Source organism: Giraffa tippelskirchi, chromosome 4 (assembly GCF_054371585.1).
Source record: "Giraffa tippelskirchi isolate mGirTip1 chromosome 4, T2T-mGirTip1v1.2.pri, whole genome shotgun sequence".
NCBI lineage: Eukaryota > Metazoa > Chordata > Mammalia > Artiodactyla > Giraffidae > Giraffa > Giraffa tippelskirchi.
The window spans coordinates 4563889-4586018 of NC_137278.1; the positions used below are offsets into that span (position 1 = coordinate 4563889).

General features: G+C 40.7%; 1 protein-coding gene across 3 annotated transcripts in view; it reads left to right on the plus strand.

The window, feature by feature from the left end:
- SETX (senataxin) overlaps positions 1 to 22130 on the plus strand; it is an 83866-nt gene that overhangs the window by 14514 nt on the left and 47222 nt on the right. For all 3 annotated transcript variants that reach the window (XM_081590826.1, XM_081590827.1, XM_081590828.1), the window contains 4 exons: positions 8826 to 9036; positions 10950 to 11059; positions 19533 to 19752; positions 20629 to 20748. In XM_081590826.1, the coding sequence (XP_081446952.1) occupies positions 8826 to 9036; positions 10950 to 11059; positions 19533 to 19752; positions 20629 to 20748 (661 nt within the window). The remainder of the gene's footprint in view (positions 1 to 8825; positions 9037 to 10949; positions 11060 to 19532; positions 19753 to 20628; positions 20749 to 22130) is intronic.

A 22130-nucleotide genomic window follows, 5' to 3' on the forward strand; every position in this document is an offset into this window, starting at 1 on the left:
GATCAATGCAAAGAAATAGAGGAAAACAATAGAATGGGAAAGACGAGAGATCTCTTCAAGAAAATTAGAGCTACCAAGGGAAGATTTCATGCAAAGATGGGCACAATAAAGGACAGAAATGGTATGGACCTAACAGGAGCAGAAGATACTAAGAAGAGGTGGCAACAATACACAGAAGAACTATACAAAAAAGATTTTCGTGACCCAGATAACCACAATGGTGTGATCACTCACCTAGAGCCAGACATCCTGGAATGTGAAGTCAAGTGGGCCTTAGGGAGCATCCCTATGAATAAAGCTAGTGGAGGTGATGAAATTCCAGTTGAGCTATTTCAAATCCTAAAAGATGATGCTGTGAAAGTGCTGCACTCAATATGCCAGTAAATTTGGAAAACTCAGTAGTGGCCACAGAACTGGCAAAGGTCAGTTTTCATTCCAATCCCAAAGAAAGGCAATGCCAAAAAATGTTCAAACTACTGCACAGTTGCACTCATCTCACACACTAGCAAAGTAATGCCCCAAATTCTCCAAGCTAGGCTTCAACAGTACATGAACCATGCACTTCCAGATGTTCAGGCTGGTTTTAGAAAAGGCAGAGGAACCAGAGGTCAAGTTGCCAACATCTGTTGGATCATCAAAAAAGGAAGAGAGTTCCAGAAAAAACGTCTTTATTGACTATGCCAAAGCCTTTGACTGTGGATCACAACAAACTGAAAAATTCAAGAGATGGAAATACCAGATAACCTGACCTGCTTCCTGAGAAATCTGTGTGCAGGTCAGAAAGCAACAGAACTGGGCGTGGAACCACAGGCTGGTTCCAAATAGGAAAAGGAGTACGTCAAGGCTGTATATTGTTACCCTTCTTACTTGCGGAGTACATTATGCGAAATGCCAGGCTGGATGAAGCACAAGCTGGAAGCAAGATTGCTGGGAGAAATACAATAACCTCAGATACACAGATGACACCACCCTTATTGCAGAAAGCAGAGAACCAAAGAGCCTCTTGATGAAAGTGAGAGAGGAGAGTGAAAAAGCTGGCTTAAAAGTCAACATTTAGAAAACTGAGATCATGGCATTCACCCCCATCACTTCATGGCAAATAGATGGGGAAACAATGGAAACACTGGGAGACTTGTTTTTTTTTGGGTTCCAGAATCACTGCAGATGGTGACTGCAGCCATGAAATAAAAGAGGCTTGCTCCTTGGAAGAAAAGCTATGACCAACCTAGACAGCATATTAAAAAGCAGAGACATTACTTTGCCAACAAAGGTCCATCTAGTCAAGGCTGTGGTTTTTCCAGTAGTCATGTGTGGATGTGAGACCATAAAGAAAGCTGAGCGCCAAAGAATTGATGCTTTTGAACTGTGGTGTTGGAGAAGACTCTTGAGAGTCCCTTGGACTGCAAGGAGATCCAACCAGTCCATCCTAAAGGAAATCAGCCCTGAATACTCACTGGATGGACTGATGCTGAAGCTTTACTAATACTTTGGCTACCTGATGCGAAGAACAGACTCATTAGAAAAGACACTGACGCTAGGAAAGATTGAAGGCAGGAAGAGAAGGTTTTGACAAGAGGATGAGATGTTTGGATGGCATCACTGACTCCATGGATGTGAGTTTGAGCAAACTCCGGGAGTTGGTGATGGACAGGGAGGCCTAGCGTGCTGCAGTCCATGGGGTCGCAAAGAGTCAGACATGACTGAGCAGCTGAACGAATAGGTTTGGGGTTGTCTTGTTTTCATTTCCATTTGTTTCTATGCATATTGTGATTTCCTTTTTGATTTCCTTCTTGATCTGGTTATTCAGAAGCATGTTGTTTAGCCTCCATGTTTGTATTTTTAATAGTTTTTTTTCCTGTAGTTGATATCTAATCTTACTGTATTGTGATCAGGAAAGATGCTTGAAATGATTTCAGTTTTTTAAAATTTACCAAGGCTAGATTTATGGCCCAGGATGTGATCTATCCTGGAGAATGTTCCATGTGCACTTGAGAAAAATGTGAAATCCATTATTTTTGGATGAAATGCCGTATAGATATCAATTAGGTCTGACTGTGCATTGTATCATTTAAGGCTTGTGTTTCCTCGCTAATTTTCTGTTTTGTTGCTCCGTCCATAGGTGTAAGTGAGGTATTAAAGTCCCCCCCACTGCTACTTTGTTACTGTTAATTTACCCTTTCATACTTGTTAGCATTTGCCTTACATATTGAGGTGTTCCTGTGTTGGGTGCATATATATTTATAATTGGTATATCTTCTTGGATTGATCCTTTGATCATTATATAGTATGTCCTTCTTTGTCTCTTATCATGCTCATTTTATCTGATAGGAGTATTCCTAGTCCTGCTTTCTTCTAGTCTCCATTTGCATGAAATATCTTTTCCAGCGCTTCACTTTCAGTATATATGTGTTCCTAGGTTTGAGGTGGGTCCCTTGTAGACAGCATGTATGGGGTCTTGTTTTTGGGTCCATTCGGCCAGTCTTTGTGTTTTGGTTGGAGCATTTAACCCATTTACATTTAAGGTAATCATTAATAAAAGTATGATCCTGTTACCATTTACTTTGTTGTTTTGGGTTTTTTTTTTATAAACCTTTTCTGTGTTTCCTGTCTAGAGAAGATCTTTTAGCATTTGTTGAAGAGCTGGTTTGGTGGTGCAGAATTTTCTCAGCTTTTGCTTGTCTGTAAAGCTTTTGATTTTTCCTTCATATCTGAATGAGATCTTTGCTGGGGAGAGTAATCTTGGTTGCAGGTTTTTCTCTTTCATCACTTTAAGTATATCCTGCCATTTCCTTCTGGCCTGAAGAGTTTCTGTTGAAAGGTCAACTATTATCCTTATGGGAATCCCCTTGTGTGTTATTTGTTGCTTTTCCTTTGCTGCTTTTAATGTTTGCTCTTTGTGTTTGATCTTTGTTAGTTTGATTAATATGTGTCTTGGGTTGTTTTGCCTTGGGTTTATCCTGTTTGGGACTCTGGATTTGTGGACTGGGTGACTGTTTCCTTCCCTATTTTGGGGAGGTTTTAAGTATTTTCTTATGGCCTTTCTATTTGTCTTCTTTTGGGACACCTATAATTCAAATATTGGGGTATTTAGCATTGTCCCACAGGTCTCTGCGATTGTCCTCATTTCTTTTAATTCTTTTTTCCTCTCTGCTTCATTTATTTCCACCATTCTATCTTCCACCTCACTTATCCTCTCTTCTGCCTCTGTTATTCTCCTGTTGGTTCCCTCCAGAGTACTTCTAATCTCAGTTATTGCATTGTTCATTATTGATTGACTCTTCTTTATTTCTTCTAGGTCCTTATTAAACATTTCTTGCATCTTCTCAATCCTTGTCTCTAGTCTTATTTATCTGCAACTCCCATTTTGTTTTCAAGATTTTGGTTCATCTTTACTATCATTATTCTGAATTCTTTTTCAGGTAGGCTGTCTCCTCTTTTGTTTGATTAATGGGTTTTCATCATGTTCCTTTATCTGCTGAATATTTCTCTGCCTTTTCATTTTGTTTAGATTGCTGTGTTCAGGGTACCCTTTCTGCCGGCTGGAAGTTCATGGTTCCTCTTAATTGTGGAGTTTGCTCCCTGTGGGTGGGTTTGGACTAGTGGCTTGTCAAGGTTTCCTGGTTGGGGGAGCTTGTGTCTGTGTTCTGGTGGGTGGAGCTGAATCTCTTCTCTCTGGAGTGCATTGAAGTGTCCAGTAGTGAGTTTTGGGGTGCCTATGGGTTCGGCATGGCTTTGGGAAGCCCATCTTTTAGTGTTCAGGGTTGTATTCCTGTTTTGCTGGAGAATTAGTGTGGTTTGTCTTGCACTGAAACTTTTTGGCTTTTGGGTGGAGCTTGGTTTTAGTGTAGGTATGGAGAATTTTGCGTGATCTCTAGTCTGTTAAAGTTCCCTGGAGCCAGGGGTTCTCTGATGTTTGAAAGTTTTGGAGTTAAGCCTACTGCCTCTAGCTTTTGGTCCTTTTCTTACAGTAACCTCAAGATTTCTCCAACCATACAGCACAGAAGATTAAACCCTTAGGTTAATGCTGAAACAATTTTCCATGGCCAGGAACACCCAGAGAGATACACAGAGTTATATAGAGAAGAGAATAGGGAGGAGGGAGGTAGAGGTTACCAGGAGGAGAAAAGGGGGAGTCAGAAGGGGAGAGAGCATTCTAGCTGGTAGTAAAATCCCTTAGTGAAAAGGGATACTGAAGATGAGATTCTTAAAGGTACAAAATCGATAACAAATATAAAGAAGCAGAGATTAAAAACCTAGAATAGAGGTTAGACTCTCAAAAATGCAATATAAAAAATATAAAACAAAATCACAAAAATTAAAAAAACATATATGGAATTTGATTTTTAAAAAAAGCTTTTTTTTGGGGGGGTGGTAATAGTAGGCTATAAAAATGAAAGTTAAAGGGGTAATAACTAAAAGTTTTAATTAACTTAAAAAGTGTTAATAGTAAAAGTATATCTAGGAATTTCTCTGGTGCTGTTGTGGGCACTGTGGGGTCAGTTCAGTGTCAGATAGTCCATTGTTCTGGCTTGTACTTGTTCCCAACGTCTACAGGTGCCCCTCAAATGCACTGTCTCAGTATTAACTGCAGGGTTTTAGTTTGTTGCACCTGTCACTTCCAGAGTGGTTCCCCCTTCTTTGTTTATTTTGGCTTCCTCTGTTTTCGAGTCTCTTCAGTGTCTTAATTTCTGCCCTGACACAAGGGGGCGAAGGTGGCCACTTATTTAGGCTCACTTGTTCAGATGTGTTGTGGGAAGGAGGGATACTGCAACAAATACTACTGGCACGTGTAGGGAGTGCTTGCAGTGGATGGACCACACTGGGTTTGCCACAGCCCAAGACAGTGTGTACTTCCTGTGTCCACACTACTCAGGCTCCAGGGTGCTCTGCAAGGGCACTGTCCCAAGTGGGCCCTGCATTTTGTGCACGTTCCATGTCTCAGCTGCTCAGGTTCTTGGGTGCTCCACAAGGGTACAGACCCAGACGGGCTGTACGTTTTGTGCCCTTCCCAAGTCCGAACAGCTCAGGTGACCGGGTGCTTGGTGAGCACACTGTCTCAGGTGGGCCGTGCGTCTTCCTCACCTCTCCGGTTCTGGCTGCTCGGTTTCCTGGGAGTGCTGCAAGAGCAGAGTCCCAGGTGTGCTGTATGTCTCCCCTGGAGAGCTGATCAGGCTGGGACACTCCTGGCAGATGTCAACCATCCAGGATCCCAGGAAAACGTGGTTAGCAACTGGGAGCCTGCTCACAGTTTGGTGGAAGATGTGGAGTCTGGAGCCAAGATTGAAGCAGCCCCTTGCCTTCTGGCTCTGGATGTTGCAGGCCTCCCTCTCTTCCTCCAAAGATGGTGGGCCCTGTATGGCAGCTGGCTTGCTCTCCTTGGGTATTCGCTCAATCCTTTGTTCTTTGAGCATGCCAGGGGTCACCATGCAGTGTTAGAGCCTTTCGCAGGAAAGGTGTTTTTTAAATTTTTTTTTTTTGTCTCTGGTTATCCCATGGTTTGGGTTCAGTTCAGTTCAGTTGCTCAGTCGTGTCAGACTCTTTGCGACCCCATGAATTGCAGCACTCCAGGCCTCTCTGTCCATCACCAACTCCCGAAGTCTACCCAAACCCATGTCCATCGAGTTAGTGATGCATCCAACCATCTCATCCTCTGTCGTCCCCTTCCCCTCCCGCCCCCAATCCTACCCAGCGTTAGGGTCTTTTCCAGTGAGTCAACCATTCGCATGAGGTGGCCAAAGTATTGGAGTTTCAGCTTCAACATCAGACCTTCCAATGAACACCCAGGATTGATCTCTTTTAGGATGGATTGATTGGATCTCCTTGCAGTCCAAGGGACTTTCAAGAGTCTTCTCCAACACCACAGTTCAAAAGCATCAATTCTTCAGTGCTCAGCTTTCTTCACCGTCCAACTCTCACAACCATATGTGACCACTGGAAAAACCATAGCCTTGACTAGACGGACCTTTGTTAGCAAAGTAATGTCTCTGCTTTTAAATATGCTATCTAGGTTGGTCATAACCTTCCTTCCAAGGAGTAAGCGTCTTTTAATTTCATGCCAAAAAAAAAGCAAAATGGCTGTCTGAGGAGGCCTTACAGACAGCTGGGAAGAGAAGAGAAGCGAAAAGCAAAAGAGAAAAGGAAAGATATTCCCATCTCAATGCGGAGTTCCAAAGAATAGCAAGGAGAGATAAGAAAGCCTTCCTCAGTGATCAGTGCAAACAAATAGAGGAAAACAACAGATTGGGAAAGACTAGAGATCTCTTCAAGAAGATTAGAGATACCAAGGGAACATTTCATGCAAAGATAGGCTCGATAAAGGACAGAAATGGTATGGACCTAACAGAAGCAGGAGATATTAAGAAGAGGAGGCAAGAATACACAGAAGAACTGTACAAAAAAGATCTTCACGACCCAGATAATCACGATGGTGTGCTCACTCACCTAGAGCCAGACATCCTGGAATGTGAAGTCAAGTGGGCCTTAAGAAGCATCACTACGAACAAAGCTAGTGGAGGTGATGGAATTCCAGTTGAGCTATTTCAAATCCTCAAAGATGATGCCGTGAAAGTGCTGCACTTGATATGCCAGCAAATTTGGAAAACTCAGCAGTGACCACAGGACTGGAAAAGGTCAGTTTTTGTTCTAATCCCAAAGAAAGACAATGCCAAAGAATGCTCAAACTACCACACAATTGCACTCATCTCACATGCTAGTAAAGTAATGCTCAAAATTCTCCAAGCCAGGCTTCAGCAATACGTGAACCGTGAACTTCCAGATGTTCAAGCTGGTTTTAGAAAAGGCAGAGGAACCAGAGATCAAATTGCCAACATCTACTGGATCATTGAAAAAGCAAGAGAGATCCAGAAAAGCATCTATTTCTGCTTTATTGACTATGCCAAAGCCTTTGACTGTGTGGATAAACTGAAGAAAATTCTTCAAGAGATGGGAATACCAGACCATCTGACCTGTCTCTTGAGAAACCTGTATGCAGGTCAGGAAGCAAGAGTTAGAACTGGACATGGAACAACAGACTGGTTCCAAACAGGAAAAGGAGTACGTCAAGGCTGTATATTGTCACCCTGCTTATTTAACTTATATGCAGAGTACATCATGAGAAACGCTGGGCTGGAAGAAACACAAGCTGGAATCAAGATTGCCGGGAGAAATATCAGTAACCTCAGATATGTGGATGACACCACCCTTATGGCAGAAAGTGAAGAAGAACTAAAGAGCCTCATGATGAAGGTGAAAGAGAGAGAAAAAGTTGGCTTAAGGCTCAGCGTTCAGAAAACTAAGATCCTGGCATCTGGTCCCATCACTTCATGGGAAATAGATGGGGAAACAGTGGAAACAGCGTCAGACTTTATATTTTTGGGCTCCAGAATCGCTGCTGATGGTGACTGCAGCCACAGTTTGGGTAGCTATCTCATGAGCTGCTCAGATTGTCTTTAGGACATTCAGGCCCGGTCCTTACCCTAAGGACCAATGATGCAGCCTGCGCCTCCCTGCGCAGTCCCCACTCGCTGGTGGCAGATGTGAGTGTCTGTGCCACTTCTCCATCTCCTCTTATAGTTGCGGGTAGGCTCGTATTCTGTGGGTTTGTTTTTTTTTTTCCTCGCCCTTCCAGTTTCGTTGCCGTCTTGAGATTCCAAAACTCCCCACAGACAGGCATGTGAGAGGGTTTCCTACTGTGTGGAAGCTTCTCCTTCACGACTCCCTCCCCAGGACGGTCTTCATCCCTTAATCTTTTGTCTGTGATTTGTCTTTTATATTTTGTCCTACCTCATTTCAAAGAGCTTGGGCTGCCTTTATGGATGCCTGGTGTCCTCCGCCAGCGTTCAGAAGTTGTTTTGTGGAAGTTGCTTAACATTCAAATGATCTTTTGATAAAATTTGTGGGTGAGAAAGTGGTCTCCCTGTCCTATTCCTCTGCCTTCTTGGGACTGCTCCTCTCTTTTCATTTTTTTAATGGGTAGGTGGTATAAGCCAGTGAAGTGAAAGTGTTAGTTGCTCAGTCATCTCGTGACTCTTTGCAATCCCATGAACACATAGCAGCTCCTCTGTCTATGGAATTCTCCAGGCAGGAACACCGGAGTGGGTAGCCCTTCCTTTCTCCAGGGAATCTTCCTGACCCAGGGACTGAACCTCAGTCTCCTGCATTGCAGGTGGATTCTTTACCACCTGAGCTACCAAGGAAGCCCCCAAAATCAGTAAGGACAAGCATATTTTTTAGTCATAAAAAATGTTTCAACCAAAGTGAAACATACAATTTTAAATGTGTGGCTTTGAATATTTAGTTTATTACATATATCTGATGGAAAATGGAACACAGACCACAAAGAGGAGAGGGGATGATTACTTATGAACCTACTGAGAAAACTTTGACATGTACAGAATTCTCTAGCTATGAACCTAACTAGTGCTTTTTATGCTAAAACTGATATTTCGAGGTAGTTACCTATGGCTGGAACATAAAATGGGAATCACAGAAGGCCCAGCTTGTGCCTCAACAAAGAAGCTCCACCTTATCTTTTTCAACAGAGTGTAGTTGACAGAGATACTGATGTATTATTTATAGCAAAACTCCACAAGAGCAATGTTTTAAACATCTCATACTCTATGTGCTCATGTTCCTGTATCAGAAAAGTTACTAAGCCATGTTTAGTGACTATTTGCTTCAAATAAATCTAATATGTGGTGTTAGTACTTCTTAAAACTTCTGAATTTTTATACTTAGGAAGAGGCTTCTTGGAAGGATCACTGCATGCAGTATATTTTGTTGATAATAAGATACAAAGCCCATGGTTCATTTTTCTTTTCCTGTAGGTTTTATGGGAATTAGAAACCTTACGTCTCATAAATCACTTTGAAAGATCCATGAAGGCAGAAATTGGAGATGATGATGAGTTATATATAGTAGACAACAACGGAGAGGCACAGCTGTTTGACTTCACCGGCCAAGACTTTGAAAATAAGCTTCGAGTTCCTCTTCTTGAAATACTGAAATATCCATATCTGCTTTTACATGAGCATGTCAGTGAGTATCTTGGGTATTTTCACAGTTGTATCAGTTTTATTTTAAGAATCGTAAGAATTTTGGTTATCTATATTGAAAAATCTGTTCCTTATATGTATAATTAGGATACTTAGTATTTTTTCCAAACATAGTAAAGTGAATTACACAGTGAATACAATATATATACCACATAGATGATTCTACAGTTGTTAACATCTAACTCTACTCGCTTTATCCATTTATTCATCTGTTCATTCAGTTAATTTTTGTTCTTGGAATCTGTCTATAACAGGGTTTCTCAGACCTGGCACTGTTGACATTTTGAACTGCATAATTCTTGGTGGGTGGGCCTGTAGGATGTTATAGGAACATCCCTTACCTCTCTCCACTAGATGTCAGTAATGGCTTTCTCGCCCTTCTGTCCTGGTTGTGATCACCAAAAAATGTCTCTAGATAATGCCAAATGTCCCTTGGGAGTTAGGGGGTAGGACCAGAGAGAGGCAAAATTGCCAGATTCAGAACCACTGGTCTGTAGTAGTTTTTAGTAATTACTATGACATAGCATATTGTCACTGCCTAGATTTTGGTCCTTTGTATTTGCATTTCTTAATACAAATCTCATCCGATCTGTCAAATCTAACAAAACAACAGTACCTTTAGGTACCTACTCCTGTATCTAGGCCATGTTCAGATTTTTCCCAGTAGTTGCAGAATTTTTTTTGGCAGGTTTATTTAAATTAGAGTGCAGTCAAGGACTTTGCATTCGTTCCATTTAGTTTGTGTTTCTCACTTCCCTTTTAATCCAGAATCATTTACTCTTACATACATGCACCACATTTTTTTTCTTTTGCCGTAACTTTTGACTTGCTGAGACGAAGTGGTTGCCCTGTAGAATAACGCACTTCCTAGATTTTTTTTGATCGCTATCTTGTCATGTTATTTAACTTATTTCTCTATTCTATTTCAGTATACTGAAAAGTAGATCTAAAGATTTACTAGAGAAATCAGTTCTTTCTAAATAAATTCAAAATAGATTTTTAAACTCTTTAATAAGTCATTTTTCAAGCATTTATTAAACAGTACCGTATCCAGAAAAGTATATAAGCTTAATTTTTCATAAATTAAACACACTTGTGTAGCTGGCATCCAGGTCAAGAAACAAAACGTCAACACCCCAGGAGCTCTTCTCCTACTTTTCCAGTCATTATTCCTCTTCCCCAAAGCTAACCACTGTCACTGTGATATTCGTTTGAGGCTTGATAAAATAGAGTTGGCTCATCTGGTAGGATGCCTGTGTAAGTCTGTTCAGTACACTTCTGAAAGTAATGAAGAAATTTCCATAAAGCAGTGGGATTAGGATAGTGCTGGCACAGATAGACGGATGGAACAGTGTAGAGAGTCGAGAAGGAAACCAAGTATATTTGGGGAATTTAGTGTTTGATGATAGTATTTTAACCAGTGGAGGAAATGGGGTACTTGGTAACTGAGAGGAGGACAAGATAGCCATTTGTGGATGAAGTTGTTACCACTCTGATACAAAGTGAAGTCCACATGGGGTCAACATGTAAAATGCTAGTGGAATTGGACTACACCCCTACTTCTAAGAAGATGCCCTCTGGAGATAATTATGCCCTGTGTGAAAGAAGATGTTTGTACTAGTAAAAGTCAAAGTCATTCATAGAAATATATTATGAATTACATGATGACTACCATATATATACCACAGTCTTTCATGACTACCACATACAGATCACAGTCAGTCTTTCAGAAGATTGAATATTGCTCCTACATTTACACCGTTTTTTGCCTCAGTTTAAAAAAAAAATGAGAAACTTTTAATTTACTTATAGAGTAACCGAAGGAGCCAGATTTAGGGAATCTCGTTAAGTTGATAAGTTTTGTCTTACATTTACTGCTTTATTTTTTCTATTTAGATGAGTTATGTGTTGAAGCACTTTGCCGGATGGAACAAGCTAACTGCTCCTTTCAAGTTTTTGACAAACATCCAGGAATCTATTTATTTTTGGTTCATCCCAATGAAATGGTGAGTGTCAGTGGCAGGCGGTAGAAAAGGATATCTTCTTCTATACTAGTAGATGACTAACTATAATAGAAGTTTTGATGTGTACTTTGTGTAAAATATTTGCCAAAATTATTCTCTTGTTGTAAACTTACTGCAATTGAGAGAGTGCTTTAGTGGGAGTGGGGAGGTCAAAGAATAAGAAGAGATTTAAGAGAGTAGGGAATCCTTCTGACAGGTGATGCTTCAATTTAAAAGCAAGGGAATGATTCAGACTTCTTTTAATGTGTTGACCTGAGCTAATGAAGGACTGCTCTCTGTTGCTTTTCTTGCCAGCCTGCCCCATGCCAAGCACATGGAAATACCACGTAAAAACATTTGAAGTGAATGAGGTTTTTAAAAGGTGATGGGGTATGGGGAGGACAAGGAAATTAGTTCCTAGGTGCTGGACAGAAGGAGGAACGTAAGAATCAGAGCAGTAGGTAGAACAGAAGCAGAGAGCAACTCCAGAGTTTTAGAACCTGACGTTGAGCTGATGGCTGGGGTTTGCAGATTTATCACATGCGGTGAGGCAGCATGTGCTGTGGGTCTGTGCACGTTGGCCTCTTGAGTTACAATGTTAAGGCAAAAGCTGTGCAGGGCAGCTCTGCTGATAGAGGGCCAGTAAAGAGCCTTTAAGTGGCAAAGAAAGAACATGGTCATGGTGTTGCAAGAAAAATGATGATGAATTTCAGTCTCTTCTGTGCCAAACCCTAACAATGATAGAAAAAATTCAAAACTGAGAAATTTGAGAAGCTGTAATCACACAAGTCACGAAGTAAATGTTCCTTTGAACCGGTAAGGGAGCACAAGCACAAAGTGATAAGTGGTGGAAACCTGTAGGCCTGGCTGGCAGTAGGTAGCAGGGGATTGAGTTTGTGCAGGATAACGGGAGTTACAAGTATGCTTGAGGCTAGGGTAGACCCAGAGTCAAGGCCTCTGCTTAAATGAGGTGGGGCCTTCCTTCCTGTGAAAGCAGATTGGCAGAAAGTACCACCAGCTGTGATCTAGGACTGGCTTTCTTAAAGCTGCAAACGAGTAGAGGAAGCTGGTCCAGCTGAGCAACCAGGACCTGGTCTTGCCACTGCAGGCTTCAGGACTGAGTCTGCAGGGCCAGGAATGACTGGATTCTTCATTATAGGCTTATTTTACAGGTGAGGAAACTGAGTCAGGGAGACTTACCACAGTTATACAGTCTAGTTTGTGGTGACTGGGATTTGTGTACAGGCAACCTGACCCTGTAAAGTAGCCTATGGGAGAGGCCTCAGGTTGGGCGGTCATAGACCCAGGTGTGCATTCTGGGTGGATCATTTGCCAACTGTGGGACTTTGGGCAAGCCCCTCACCTACTGGGATTCCCTGGTGGCTCAGCTGGTAAAGAATCTGCCTGCAATGCAGGAGACTTGGGTTTGATCCCTGGTTGGGGAAGATCCCCTGGAGAAGGGAATGGCAACCCACTCCAGTATTCTTGCCTGGAGAATTCCAGGAACAGAGGAGTCTGGTGGGCTACTGTCCGTGGGGACGCAAAGAGTTGGACACGACTGAGCGACTAACACTCATCCTGACTCCAGAGTCCTTATGCTTTTTTTTTTTTAATTTTATTTGGAAATAATTTAAACCACAGAGAATTCTCAGGAATAAAAAAAATTAGCAAACATTCTGTATACTCTTTATCCACATTCACCAGGTATTAACATTTCCCTCTCTTTGCTCTATCTTTTGCTTTCAGTTAACTACAAAGCTTTTTTGTTCTCTGAACTATTTGAGTAGGTTGCATATATCATGACTGTTTACCTTTTAATACTTCAGTGTATATTTCATAAGAATAAGTATATTATCATAATACTATAAACTTCAGTGAACAGTGAATTTAATGTTGATACAGTAAGGTCTGTTTTCCAGTTGTGTCATATGATCCATTGTACTTAGTAGCATTTTCCCCCATACTCTGCGATTATTTTGGCTAGCTTTCTGTGATTGTGGCTTTTCATTCTGGAATCTGAAGGATTGTAATTCTTGCTGCTTCTGGGGAAAACTGCTCTGAGGGGTGGGACCATGCCCAGTAAATCTTTAATCCAATTGTCTGCTGATGGGTAGGGCTGTGCTCCCTCCCTGTTAATTGCTTGCCCTGAGGCAACCTAATCATGGAGTCTGTAGGCTCTGTAGTGGGGCTATCGGCTCTCAGTCAGTTCAGTCCAGTCGCTCAGTCGGGTTTGACTCTTTTCGACCCCATGAATCGCAGCATGCCAGGCCTCCCTGTCCATCACCAATTCCCAGAGTTTACCCAAACCCATGTCCATCGAGTCGGTGATGCCATCCAGTCATCTCATCCTCTGTTGTCCCCTTCTCCTCCTGCCCAGCATTAGGGTCTTTTCCAATGAGTCAACTCTTCCCATGAGGTGGCCCAGGTATTGGAGTTTCAGCTTCATCATCAGTCCTTCCAGTGAACACCCAGGACTGATCTCCTTAAGGATGGACTGGTTGGATCTCCTTGCAGTCCAAGGGACTCTCAAGAGTCTTCTCCAACACCACAGTTCAAAAGCATCAATTCTTCAGCTCTCAGCTTTCTTCACCATCCAACTCGCACATCCATACATGACTACTGGAAAAACCATAGCCTTGACTAGATGGACCTTTGTTGGCCAAGTAATGTCTCTGCTTTTCAATATGCTATCTAGGTTGGTCATAACCTTTCTTCCAAGGAATAAGCGTCTTTTAATTTCATGGCTGCAATCACCATCTGCAGTGATTTTGGAGCCCAGAAAAATAAAGTCTGACGCTGTTTCCACTGTTTCCCCATCTACCTGCCATGAAGTGATGGGACCGGATGCCATGATCTTAGTTTTCTGAATGTTGAGCTTTAAGCCAACTTTTTCACTCCCCTCTTTCACTTTCATCAAGAGGCTCTTTAGTTCTTCTTCACTTTTGGCCGTAAGGGTGGTGTCATCTGCATATCTGAGGTTATTGATATTTCTCTCGGCAATCTTGATTCCAGCTTGTGCTTCCTCCAGCCCAGCGTTTCTCATGATGTACTCTGCATATAAGTTAAATAAGCAGGGTGACAATATACAGCCTTGATGTACTCCTTTTCCTATTTGGAACCAGTCTGTTGTTCCATGTCCAGTTCTAACTGTTGCTTCCTGACCTGCATATGGGTTTCTCAAGAGACAGGTCAGATGTCTATGGGCTCTATGGTAGGGCTTCTGGCAGCCTACCTCCAAGAGGATTTATGCCAAGATGTGCCTCCCAGGTCTGCTGCTCCCAGTGCCCCTGCCTCTGCCAACCCATGCCTTCACTGGAAACCCTCAGACATGCAAGGCAGGTCTGGCTCAATCTCTTATGGGGGTCACTGCTCCTTTCCCCTGGGTCCTGGAACACACAGTGTTTTTTTTGTGCTCTTCAAGAGTTGTGTTTCCCCCAAGTCCTTGCCGAATGCCAAGGTTGGGAAGTCTGATATGGGGCCTAGAACCTTTGCAACAGTGAAAGAACTTCTTTGGTATTAATTGTTCTCCAGTTTGTGGGTTGCCACCTGGTGAGATTGGGATTTGATTTTAATGTGTTTGCAGCCCTCTTGCCATATCCTTGCAGCTTCTCCTTTGTCCTAGAAGTTCCTACAAGACCTTCTAGAACTAACACCCAGAAAAGATGTCCTTTTCATCATAGGGGACTGGAATGCAAAAGAAGGAAGTTAAGAAATACCTGGAGTAATAGGCAAGTGTGGTCTTGGAGTACAAAATGAAGCAGGGCAAAGGCTAACAGAGTTTGGCCAAGAGAACACACAGGTCATAGCAAACACCCTCTTCTAACACCACAAGAAACTGCACAGGGACATCACCAGATGGTCAATACCAAAGTCATATTGATTATATGTATTCCTTGCTGCCAAAGATGGAGAAGCTGTATACAATCAGCAAAAACAAGACCTGGAGTTTACTGTGGCTTAGATCATGACTCCTTATTCCAAAATTGAGGCTTAAATTGAAGAAAGGAGGGGAAACCACTTGCCCATTCAGATACAGTGGTTTTGATGATACAGTAGAGGTGATGAATAACTTCACGGGATTAGATCTGGTAGACTGAACTATGGAAAGAGGTTTGTAACATTGTGTAGGAAGCAGTTACTAAAACCATCCCAAAGAAAAATGCAAGAAGGCAAAGTGGTTGTCTGAGGAGGCCTTTATAAATAGTTGAGAAAAGAAGTGAAAGGCAAAGGAGAAAAGGAAAGATGAACCCAGCTGAATGCAGAGTTCCAGAGAACATTAAGGAAATAAGAAAGTCTTAAGTGAAAAGTGCAAGGAAATAGAGAAAAACAATAGAATGGGAAAGACTAGAGATCTTCAAGAAAATTGGAGATACCAAGGGAAAATTTCATGCAAGGATGGACACAATAAAGGACAAAAACAGCAAGGACCTAACAGAAGCAGAAGAGATTAAGAAGAGGTGGCAGGAATACACAGAAGAACTATACAAAAAAGGTCTTAATGACGCAGATAACCACGATGGTGTGATCACTCACTTAGAGCTAGACATCCTGGAGTATGAAATCAAGTGGGCCTTAGGAGGCATCACTGTAAACAAAGCTAGTGAAGGTGATGGAATTCCAGCTGAACTATTTAAAATTGTAAAAGATGATACTGTAAAAGTGCTGTACTGAATAAGTCAACAAATTTGGAAAACTCAGCAGTAGTCACAGAACTGGGAAAGGTCACTTTTCATTGCAGTGCCAAAGAAGGGCAATGCCAAAGAATGTTCAAACTAACGTACAATTGAGCTTATTTCATATGTTAGCAAGGTAAAGCTCAAAATGCTTCAGGTTAGGCTTCAGCAGTACGTGAACCTGAGAACTTCCAGATAGATGAACAAGCTGGTTTAGAAAAGGCAGAAACCAGAGGTCAAATTGCCAACATTCATTGGATCATAGAGAAAGCAAGGGAATTCCAAAAAAACATCTGCTTCTGCTTCATTGACTACGCTAAAGCCTTTGTGTGGATCACAACAAACTGGAAAATTCTTAAAACGGATAGGAATACCAGACCACCTTACTTGTCTTGTGAGAAACCTGTATGCAAGTCAAGAAGCAACAGTTAGAACTAGACATGAAACAACAGACTGGTTCAAAATTGGGAAAGGAGTACGTCAAGGCTGATATTATCACTCTGCTTATCTAACTTATATGCAGAGTACATCATGCAAAATGCTGAGCTGGATGAATCAGAAACTGGAATTAAGGTTTCCTGAAGAAATATCAACAGCTTCAGATATGCAGATGATACCAATCTAATGGCAGAAAGCAAAGAGGAACTAAGAGCCTCTTGATGAAGTGAAAGAGGAGAGTGTAAAAGTTGGCTCAAAACTCAGCATTCAGAAAACTAAGATCATGGCACCCGGTCTCATCACTTCATGGCAATTAGATGGAAGAAAATGTGGAAACAGTGACAGATTTAATTTTCTTGGACTCTAAAATCACTGTGGACGGTGACTGCAGCCATCAAGTTAAAAGACACTTCCCCCTTGGAAGAAAAGCTATAACAATCCTAGATAATGTTTTAAGAAGCAGAGACGTGACTTTGCCGACAAAAGTCTGTATAATCAAAGCTATAGTTTTTCCAGCGTCAGATAACGGATGTGAGAGTTGGACCATAAAGAAGGCTGAGTGTGGAAGAGTTGCTGCTTTCGAATTGTGCTGGAGAAGACTCTTGAGAGTCCCTTGGACAGCAAAGAGATCAAGCCAGTCAATCCTACAGGAAATTATCCCTAAATATTCATTGGAAGGAGTGATGCTGAAACTGAAGCTCCAATACTTTGATACCTGATGTGAAGAGCCGACTGCATTGGTAAAGACCCTGATGCTGGGAAAGATTGAGGGCAGGAGAGGAGGGCAACGGAGAATGAGATGTTTGGATAGCATCACTGAGTCAGTAGACATGAGTTTGTGCAAACTCTGCGAGATAGTGAAGGACAGGGGACGCCTGACGTGCTGCAGTCCATGGGGTTGCAGAGTCGGACATTACTTAGTGACTGAACAACAGCATGATGCATTAGTCTCCTTTGATTTGGAACATTTCCTCTGCCTTGTGTTTTTTTGTTTTTGTTTTTCTGGCTGCTCTGGGTCTTCATGCTGCAGGCCGGCTTTCTCTAGTTTCGGTTGGGAATTACTCTCGAGTTGCATTGTGTGGGCTGTAGGGTGCGTGGGCTCAGTAGTTTTGGCTCACAGGCTTGGTAGTTCTGTGGCATGTGAGATCTTCACTGACCATGGATCGAATCTGTGTCCCCTGGATTGGCAAGTATATTCTTAACCACCGGACCAGCAGGAAAGTTCTCTTTGTCTTTTACAACAGTTATATTCCTGAAGAAGAGTTAACTTTTGCCTCCCTTCCATTTACAAAAAATAGAATGCTTTTCATTTTGAGTTTACCTGATGTTGCTCCTTGTTAGACTCAGGTTATGTGTTTCAACTGGAGTGTACTATATAAGTGATGTTATGTCCTCGGGGTGTCAGAAATACAGGCAGGCCATATGATTTGGCCTCTCATGGTGATGCTAATTTAATCATCCAGTTGAGGTGTTGCACAGTTTCTTCACTGTATAATTATATTTCTTACTTTTAGATCACCTTACTCCAAAATTTTCTCCTAAATTTAGCATTACCTAATGGTTCTTCCCGGAGAAGGCAATGGCACCGCACTCCAGTACTCTTGCCTGGAAAATCCCATGGATGGAGGAGCCTGGTAGCCTATAGTCCATGGGGTCGCTAAGAGTCGGACACGATTGAGCGACTCCCCTTTCACTTTTCCCTTTCATGCACTGGAGAAGGAAATGGCAACCCACTCCAGTATTCTTGCCTGGAGAATCCCAGGGACCGCGGAGCCTGGTGGGCTGCCGTCTATGGGGTCGTACAGAGTAGGACATGACTGAAGCGACTTAGCAATGGTTCTTCCTTCAGCCAATTTTTCTAAGATTGCAAAATAATTTCAACCCCAGCACTTTACACAATTACCAGTCAGCACTTGACATGGATTATACTGTAATCAAGAGCCATTTTCCCTTCTCCCATTCATTCATCTATTTTACTATTAGTAGAGACTCAGTGATTCCTTTGTATTTTTTTTGTAGCTTAAGAGCATGTTGACATAGAGCTCATTCTTTTGTCCATTAGTTCTATGTTTTTCAAACTTTTCTGCCCACAGTCAATAAGTATTGATAAAAATGTTTTTCATTGAGTTAACATATATATATGCATATGTGACATTTCACATATGCATATACATATATCAACATTTCACAGAATAATACTTTTACTATGAAGGATGCACACTGTTTTATTTAGTTTTTAAGGTTGGTTATGGTCACTAAATTAAATTTGTATCTCAGAAGAAATTTAAAATCATTTTCCTATGCTATATTGCCATGTAGAGGTGACCTTTGATTTCTTCTCTTTTCATTGTTTCTTTCCTTTTTTAAACTTTCTATCATGGAACATTACAAACATGCAGAAGTAGATAATCAGGGCATTTAATCCATAAAATGTTAGTATGTATCTCTAAAAGGTAAGGGTTTTAAAAAATATATCAACATACCAGTAATAGTTACTTAATATCATGTTTCTAGTTAGTGTTTAAGTGAATGGGAATGGTTATCCTAAATGCTTTGCTGGAGTTAGTTTGTTCAAATCAGGATCAAATACAGTTCACGCATTGCATTACATTCTGACCCTTGAACAACATGAGTTTGAACTCTTCAGTTCACTTATATGCAGATTGTTTTTAATGCATGGACTTCCCAGGTGATTCATTGGTAAAGACCTGCCAAGCAGGAGACGTGGTTTTGGTCCTTGGGACCGGAAGATCCCCTGGAGGAGGAAATGGCTACCCACTTCAGTATTCTTGCCTAGGAAATCCCATGGACAGGGGAGCCTGGCAGGCTACAATCCATGGGGTCACAAAAGAGTTGAACATGACTGAGTGACTCAGAAACAACAGTTTAGTGATATACAGTTCAAGGTTAGTTGAATCCATGATGCAGAATCTTGGATATGGAAGTGCTGGTGACTAAGTTATATTCAGATTATATTGGTATATTCAACTATGCAGAAAGTCAGTGCTCCTAACCCCTGTGTGTTCAGAATTTGATTATCATTAGTGTCTTGTGTTTTTTTGTTTTTTTTTTTTTCAGTCATCACCTCCTTTTGGTTTAAAATGTCCTTGGGAATCATATATTTTTACCGAAGTTCTTTATTCTGTGTGACGGTTTTTTCTTCCTCCAGTTTTATTGAGATATAATGGGACATGCAGCACTGTACAATTTTAAGGTGTACAGCATGGTGATTTTTTAAGATTTTGACATATAATTGGTATATCTTGTGTCTTTTAAAACCTGTAGAGAATCCTATTTTAAATTGATTCTTGCTGTATATAGACAGTTGTTTACTGAATGAAGTAATGAATGTGTTGTGCTTTTAGGTTCGGCGTTGGGCTATCCTGACTGCAAGAAACTTGGGGAAAGTGGATAGAGATGATTACTATGACTTACAGGAGGTTTTAACTTGCCTTTTTAAAGTTATTGAGTTGGGACTTTTAGAAAACCCAGACATTTATACTTCTTCTGTCCTTGAGAAGGGTAAACTGGTTCTTCTGCCTTCACACATGTATGATACTGCCAACTACAAAAACTATTGGTTAGGTAAGTATTGTTACTGTGCAAATAACAATTAGTATTTTCCAGTAGTTTTTTTTTTTTTTTAAGCCTACAATAATCTGGCACTTTTATTTATATTTTTAATTGGCAAATAATTGCTATATATTGTGTTAGTTTGTACCATACATCGACATAATCCAGTAGTTCTTAATGATTATCCAGCAAAAGTCATCTCATTTGGTAATCTGATCACAATTGCTAAATAAAAGATTTCATAGTTTCCAGTTCTTGTTCTGTCATTAAATTGACTATTACAACATCTCTTTTAAACACTTTTTATCCCAGAAATCATCTGTGTAACAAGTATCTTTTGAAATATGACAAGTAGATCTTTTATTTAAGGCAGTATTAGATGTAACAAAATATTAGCATAGTGGCTGACTTTAATAGAATTTGATCTATTGAAAAAAGGAGGTTTAATACCTCTTTTCCTATCTGTAAAATATTTCCTGGCAGAAAGAGAGATTAACGTTGGTTTTCAACAAATTCCATATTGAACTTAAAATAGTTCTATCCTATTGATTGATTCAGAGTCTTAGTCATGTGTATATTTGGCAGTGATTGGTACTTGAAATATGATGCTCTTAAAACTTAAGGGATCTTTGATTTTATGAGATTAAATTATGTGTAGTCATTTTGGAAATTTCTTTTTAACAAACATCATAATAGTTTCCCTTTTTATTCAGTCTAAAGTTGTTCTTGGGAGCAGTTGTATGTGAATCTCAGACTTAAGTGTCTGAGGCACTAGATTATGTTTTGCTTCATCTTACTTCCATGTGGTTATTTTGCCAACTAAAACAGAGAATACTTGAGAACAGTGTTAATGTAATCAGTTCAAGCAAACTATATGTGGTCTTATAGGTATTTGCATGCTGCTGACCATTCTTGAGGAGCAAGCCATGGATTCACTGTTGTTGGGCTCAGATAAACAGAATGATTTTATGCAGTCAATACTTCACACCATGGAGAGGCAATCAAATGGTAATAAACTTTATTTGCTGAACTTTGTGATGGTGGTGCACTTTAAAATTACTAGAGTCACTGTAAGAATTTGGATGTGTGATACGGAGGAAAGAATGAACATTTTATGGTTTTTGTCACAGATTCAGAATGTTAAATTGGAAAGGATGTTTAGAGTTTAACTCAGCACCTTATTTTCATAAGAGACTGAAGCCCAGAGATGTTAACTTACTTTTTCACATTGCAGTACCCAATTAGTAGTAGAAGAAAGACTAGACTAGAACCTAAAGGAGGTGAATTTCTAATAATGTGATAGTAAATTTATGCAGAAAGCTTCCGCTGTCCCACTGTCTCACTTTTGCTTGGTTTTTCTTTTCACTTGGGTTTTCTATGGTTACACTGTCCTGTAACACAGTGACTGCCAGCCAGATATGATTGTTTAAATTTATACTAATGAAACTTAAAAACTCAGGTTTTCAGTCCCATTAGCTATAACTTCAAGAGCTCAGTGGCCACATGTGCCTGGCTGCTACCATATTAAACTATGCAGACAGTGAGCCATTTCCATCATCACAGAAAGTTCCCTTGGGCAATGCTGCTCAGATAGCCTAATAAATAGGGTCTAAAATTGTTATTTGTTAGTAGAGGCCAGCTTGGTTTTATCAGGCTTATCAGTGAGAGTCTGTACTAGTGTTTCTAATCTTAACCTTCTTTATGAAGGAGTGAATCAGCAAAGACCAAGCATGCCAAATCCTGTGAAAATACAGTTTTTTACCCACTTGCACTTCTCTTTAGGCAACTTCGGTATAGATACAAATTCTTTTGTGGAGAATTTAAAAAGAAATATGTAACTGTTACTATTTCTTTGATCACGTATATTTTCTTGTGAGATTATTTCTGATCAAGGTTATTACTAATTCACTTACCAGAATTTACTAAGTAATTTGTTCATTTCTTTCCCAGTGCTTTGCATGTGCGTTTCTGTTCTCTCTGTTAATCCAGCTCCCCTACCGTGCTTCAGAATGAGTCACCTCTTGAGGAAACTTACCTTACTGCTGACTTCGTATTTGAGAGCTTGCTAGACAAAAGATAGCTGCAGTGTAGGATTAAAAAAGTATATGAGAAGTTCTACACAAATGACTATTATTTTTTTTTTTTAAGTAGAGTCTAAGAGCCCTGAAGGAAATAAAGCAGAAAGTTCTTGGGTTGTCAGAGATTGTGTGAGTGAGACTGCTTACTCCAAAGAGTACCATGGAAGGTCGAATGACTGGGAGTGTTTGCTGCAGGGGGAGGTATTTGAGCTGAACTGTAAGGAAGGATAGGAAATTTTTTTTTTTTTGATTCGTGGTACTAATAGTGAAGCTGTTCTAGTTCTTACTTGGGAAAAGCCAGCGATCCTTTTT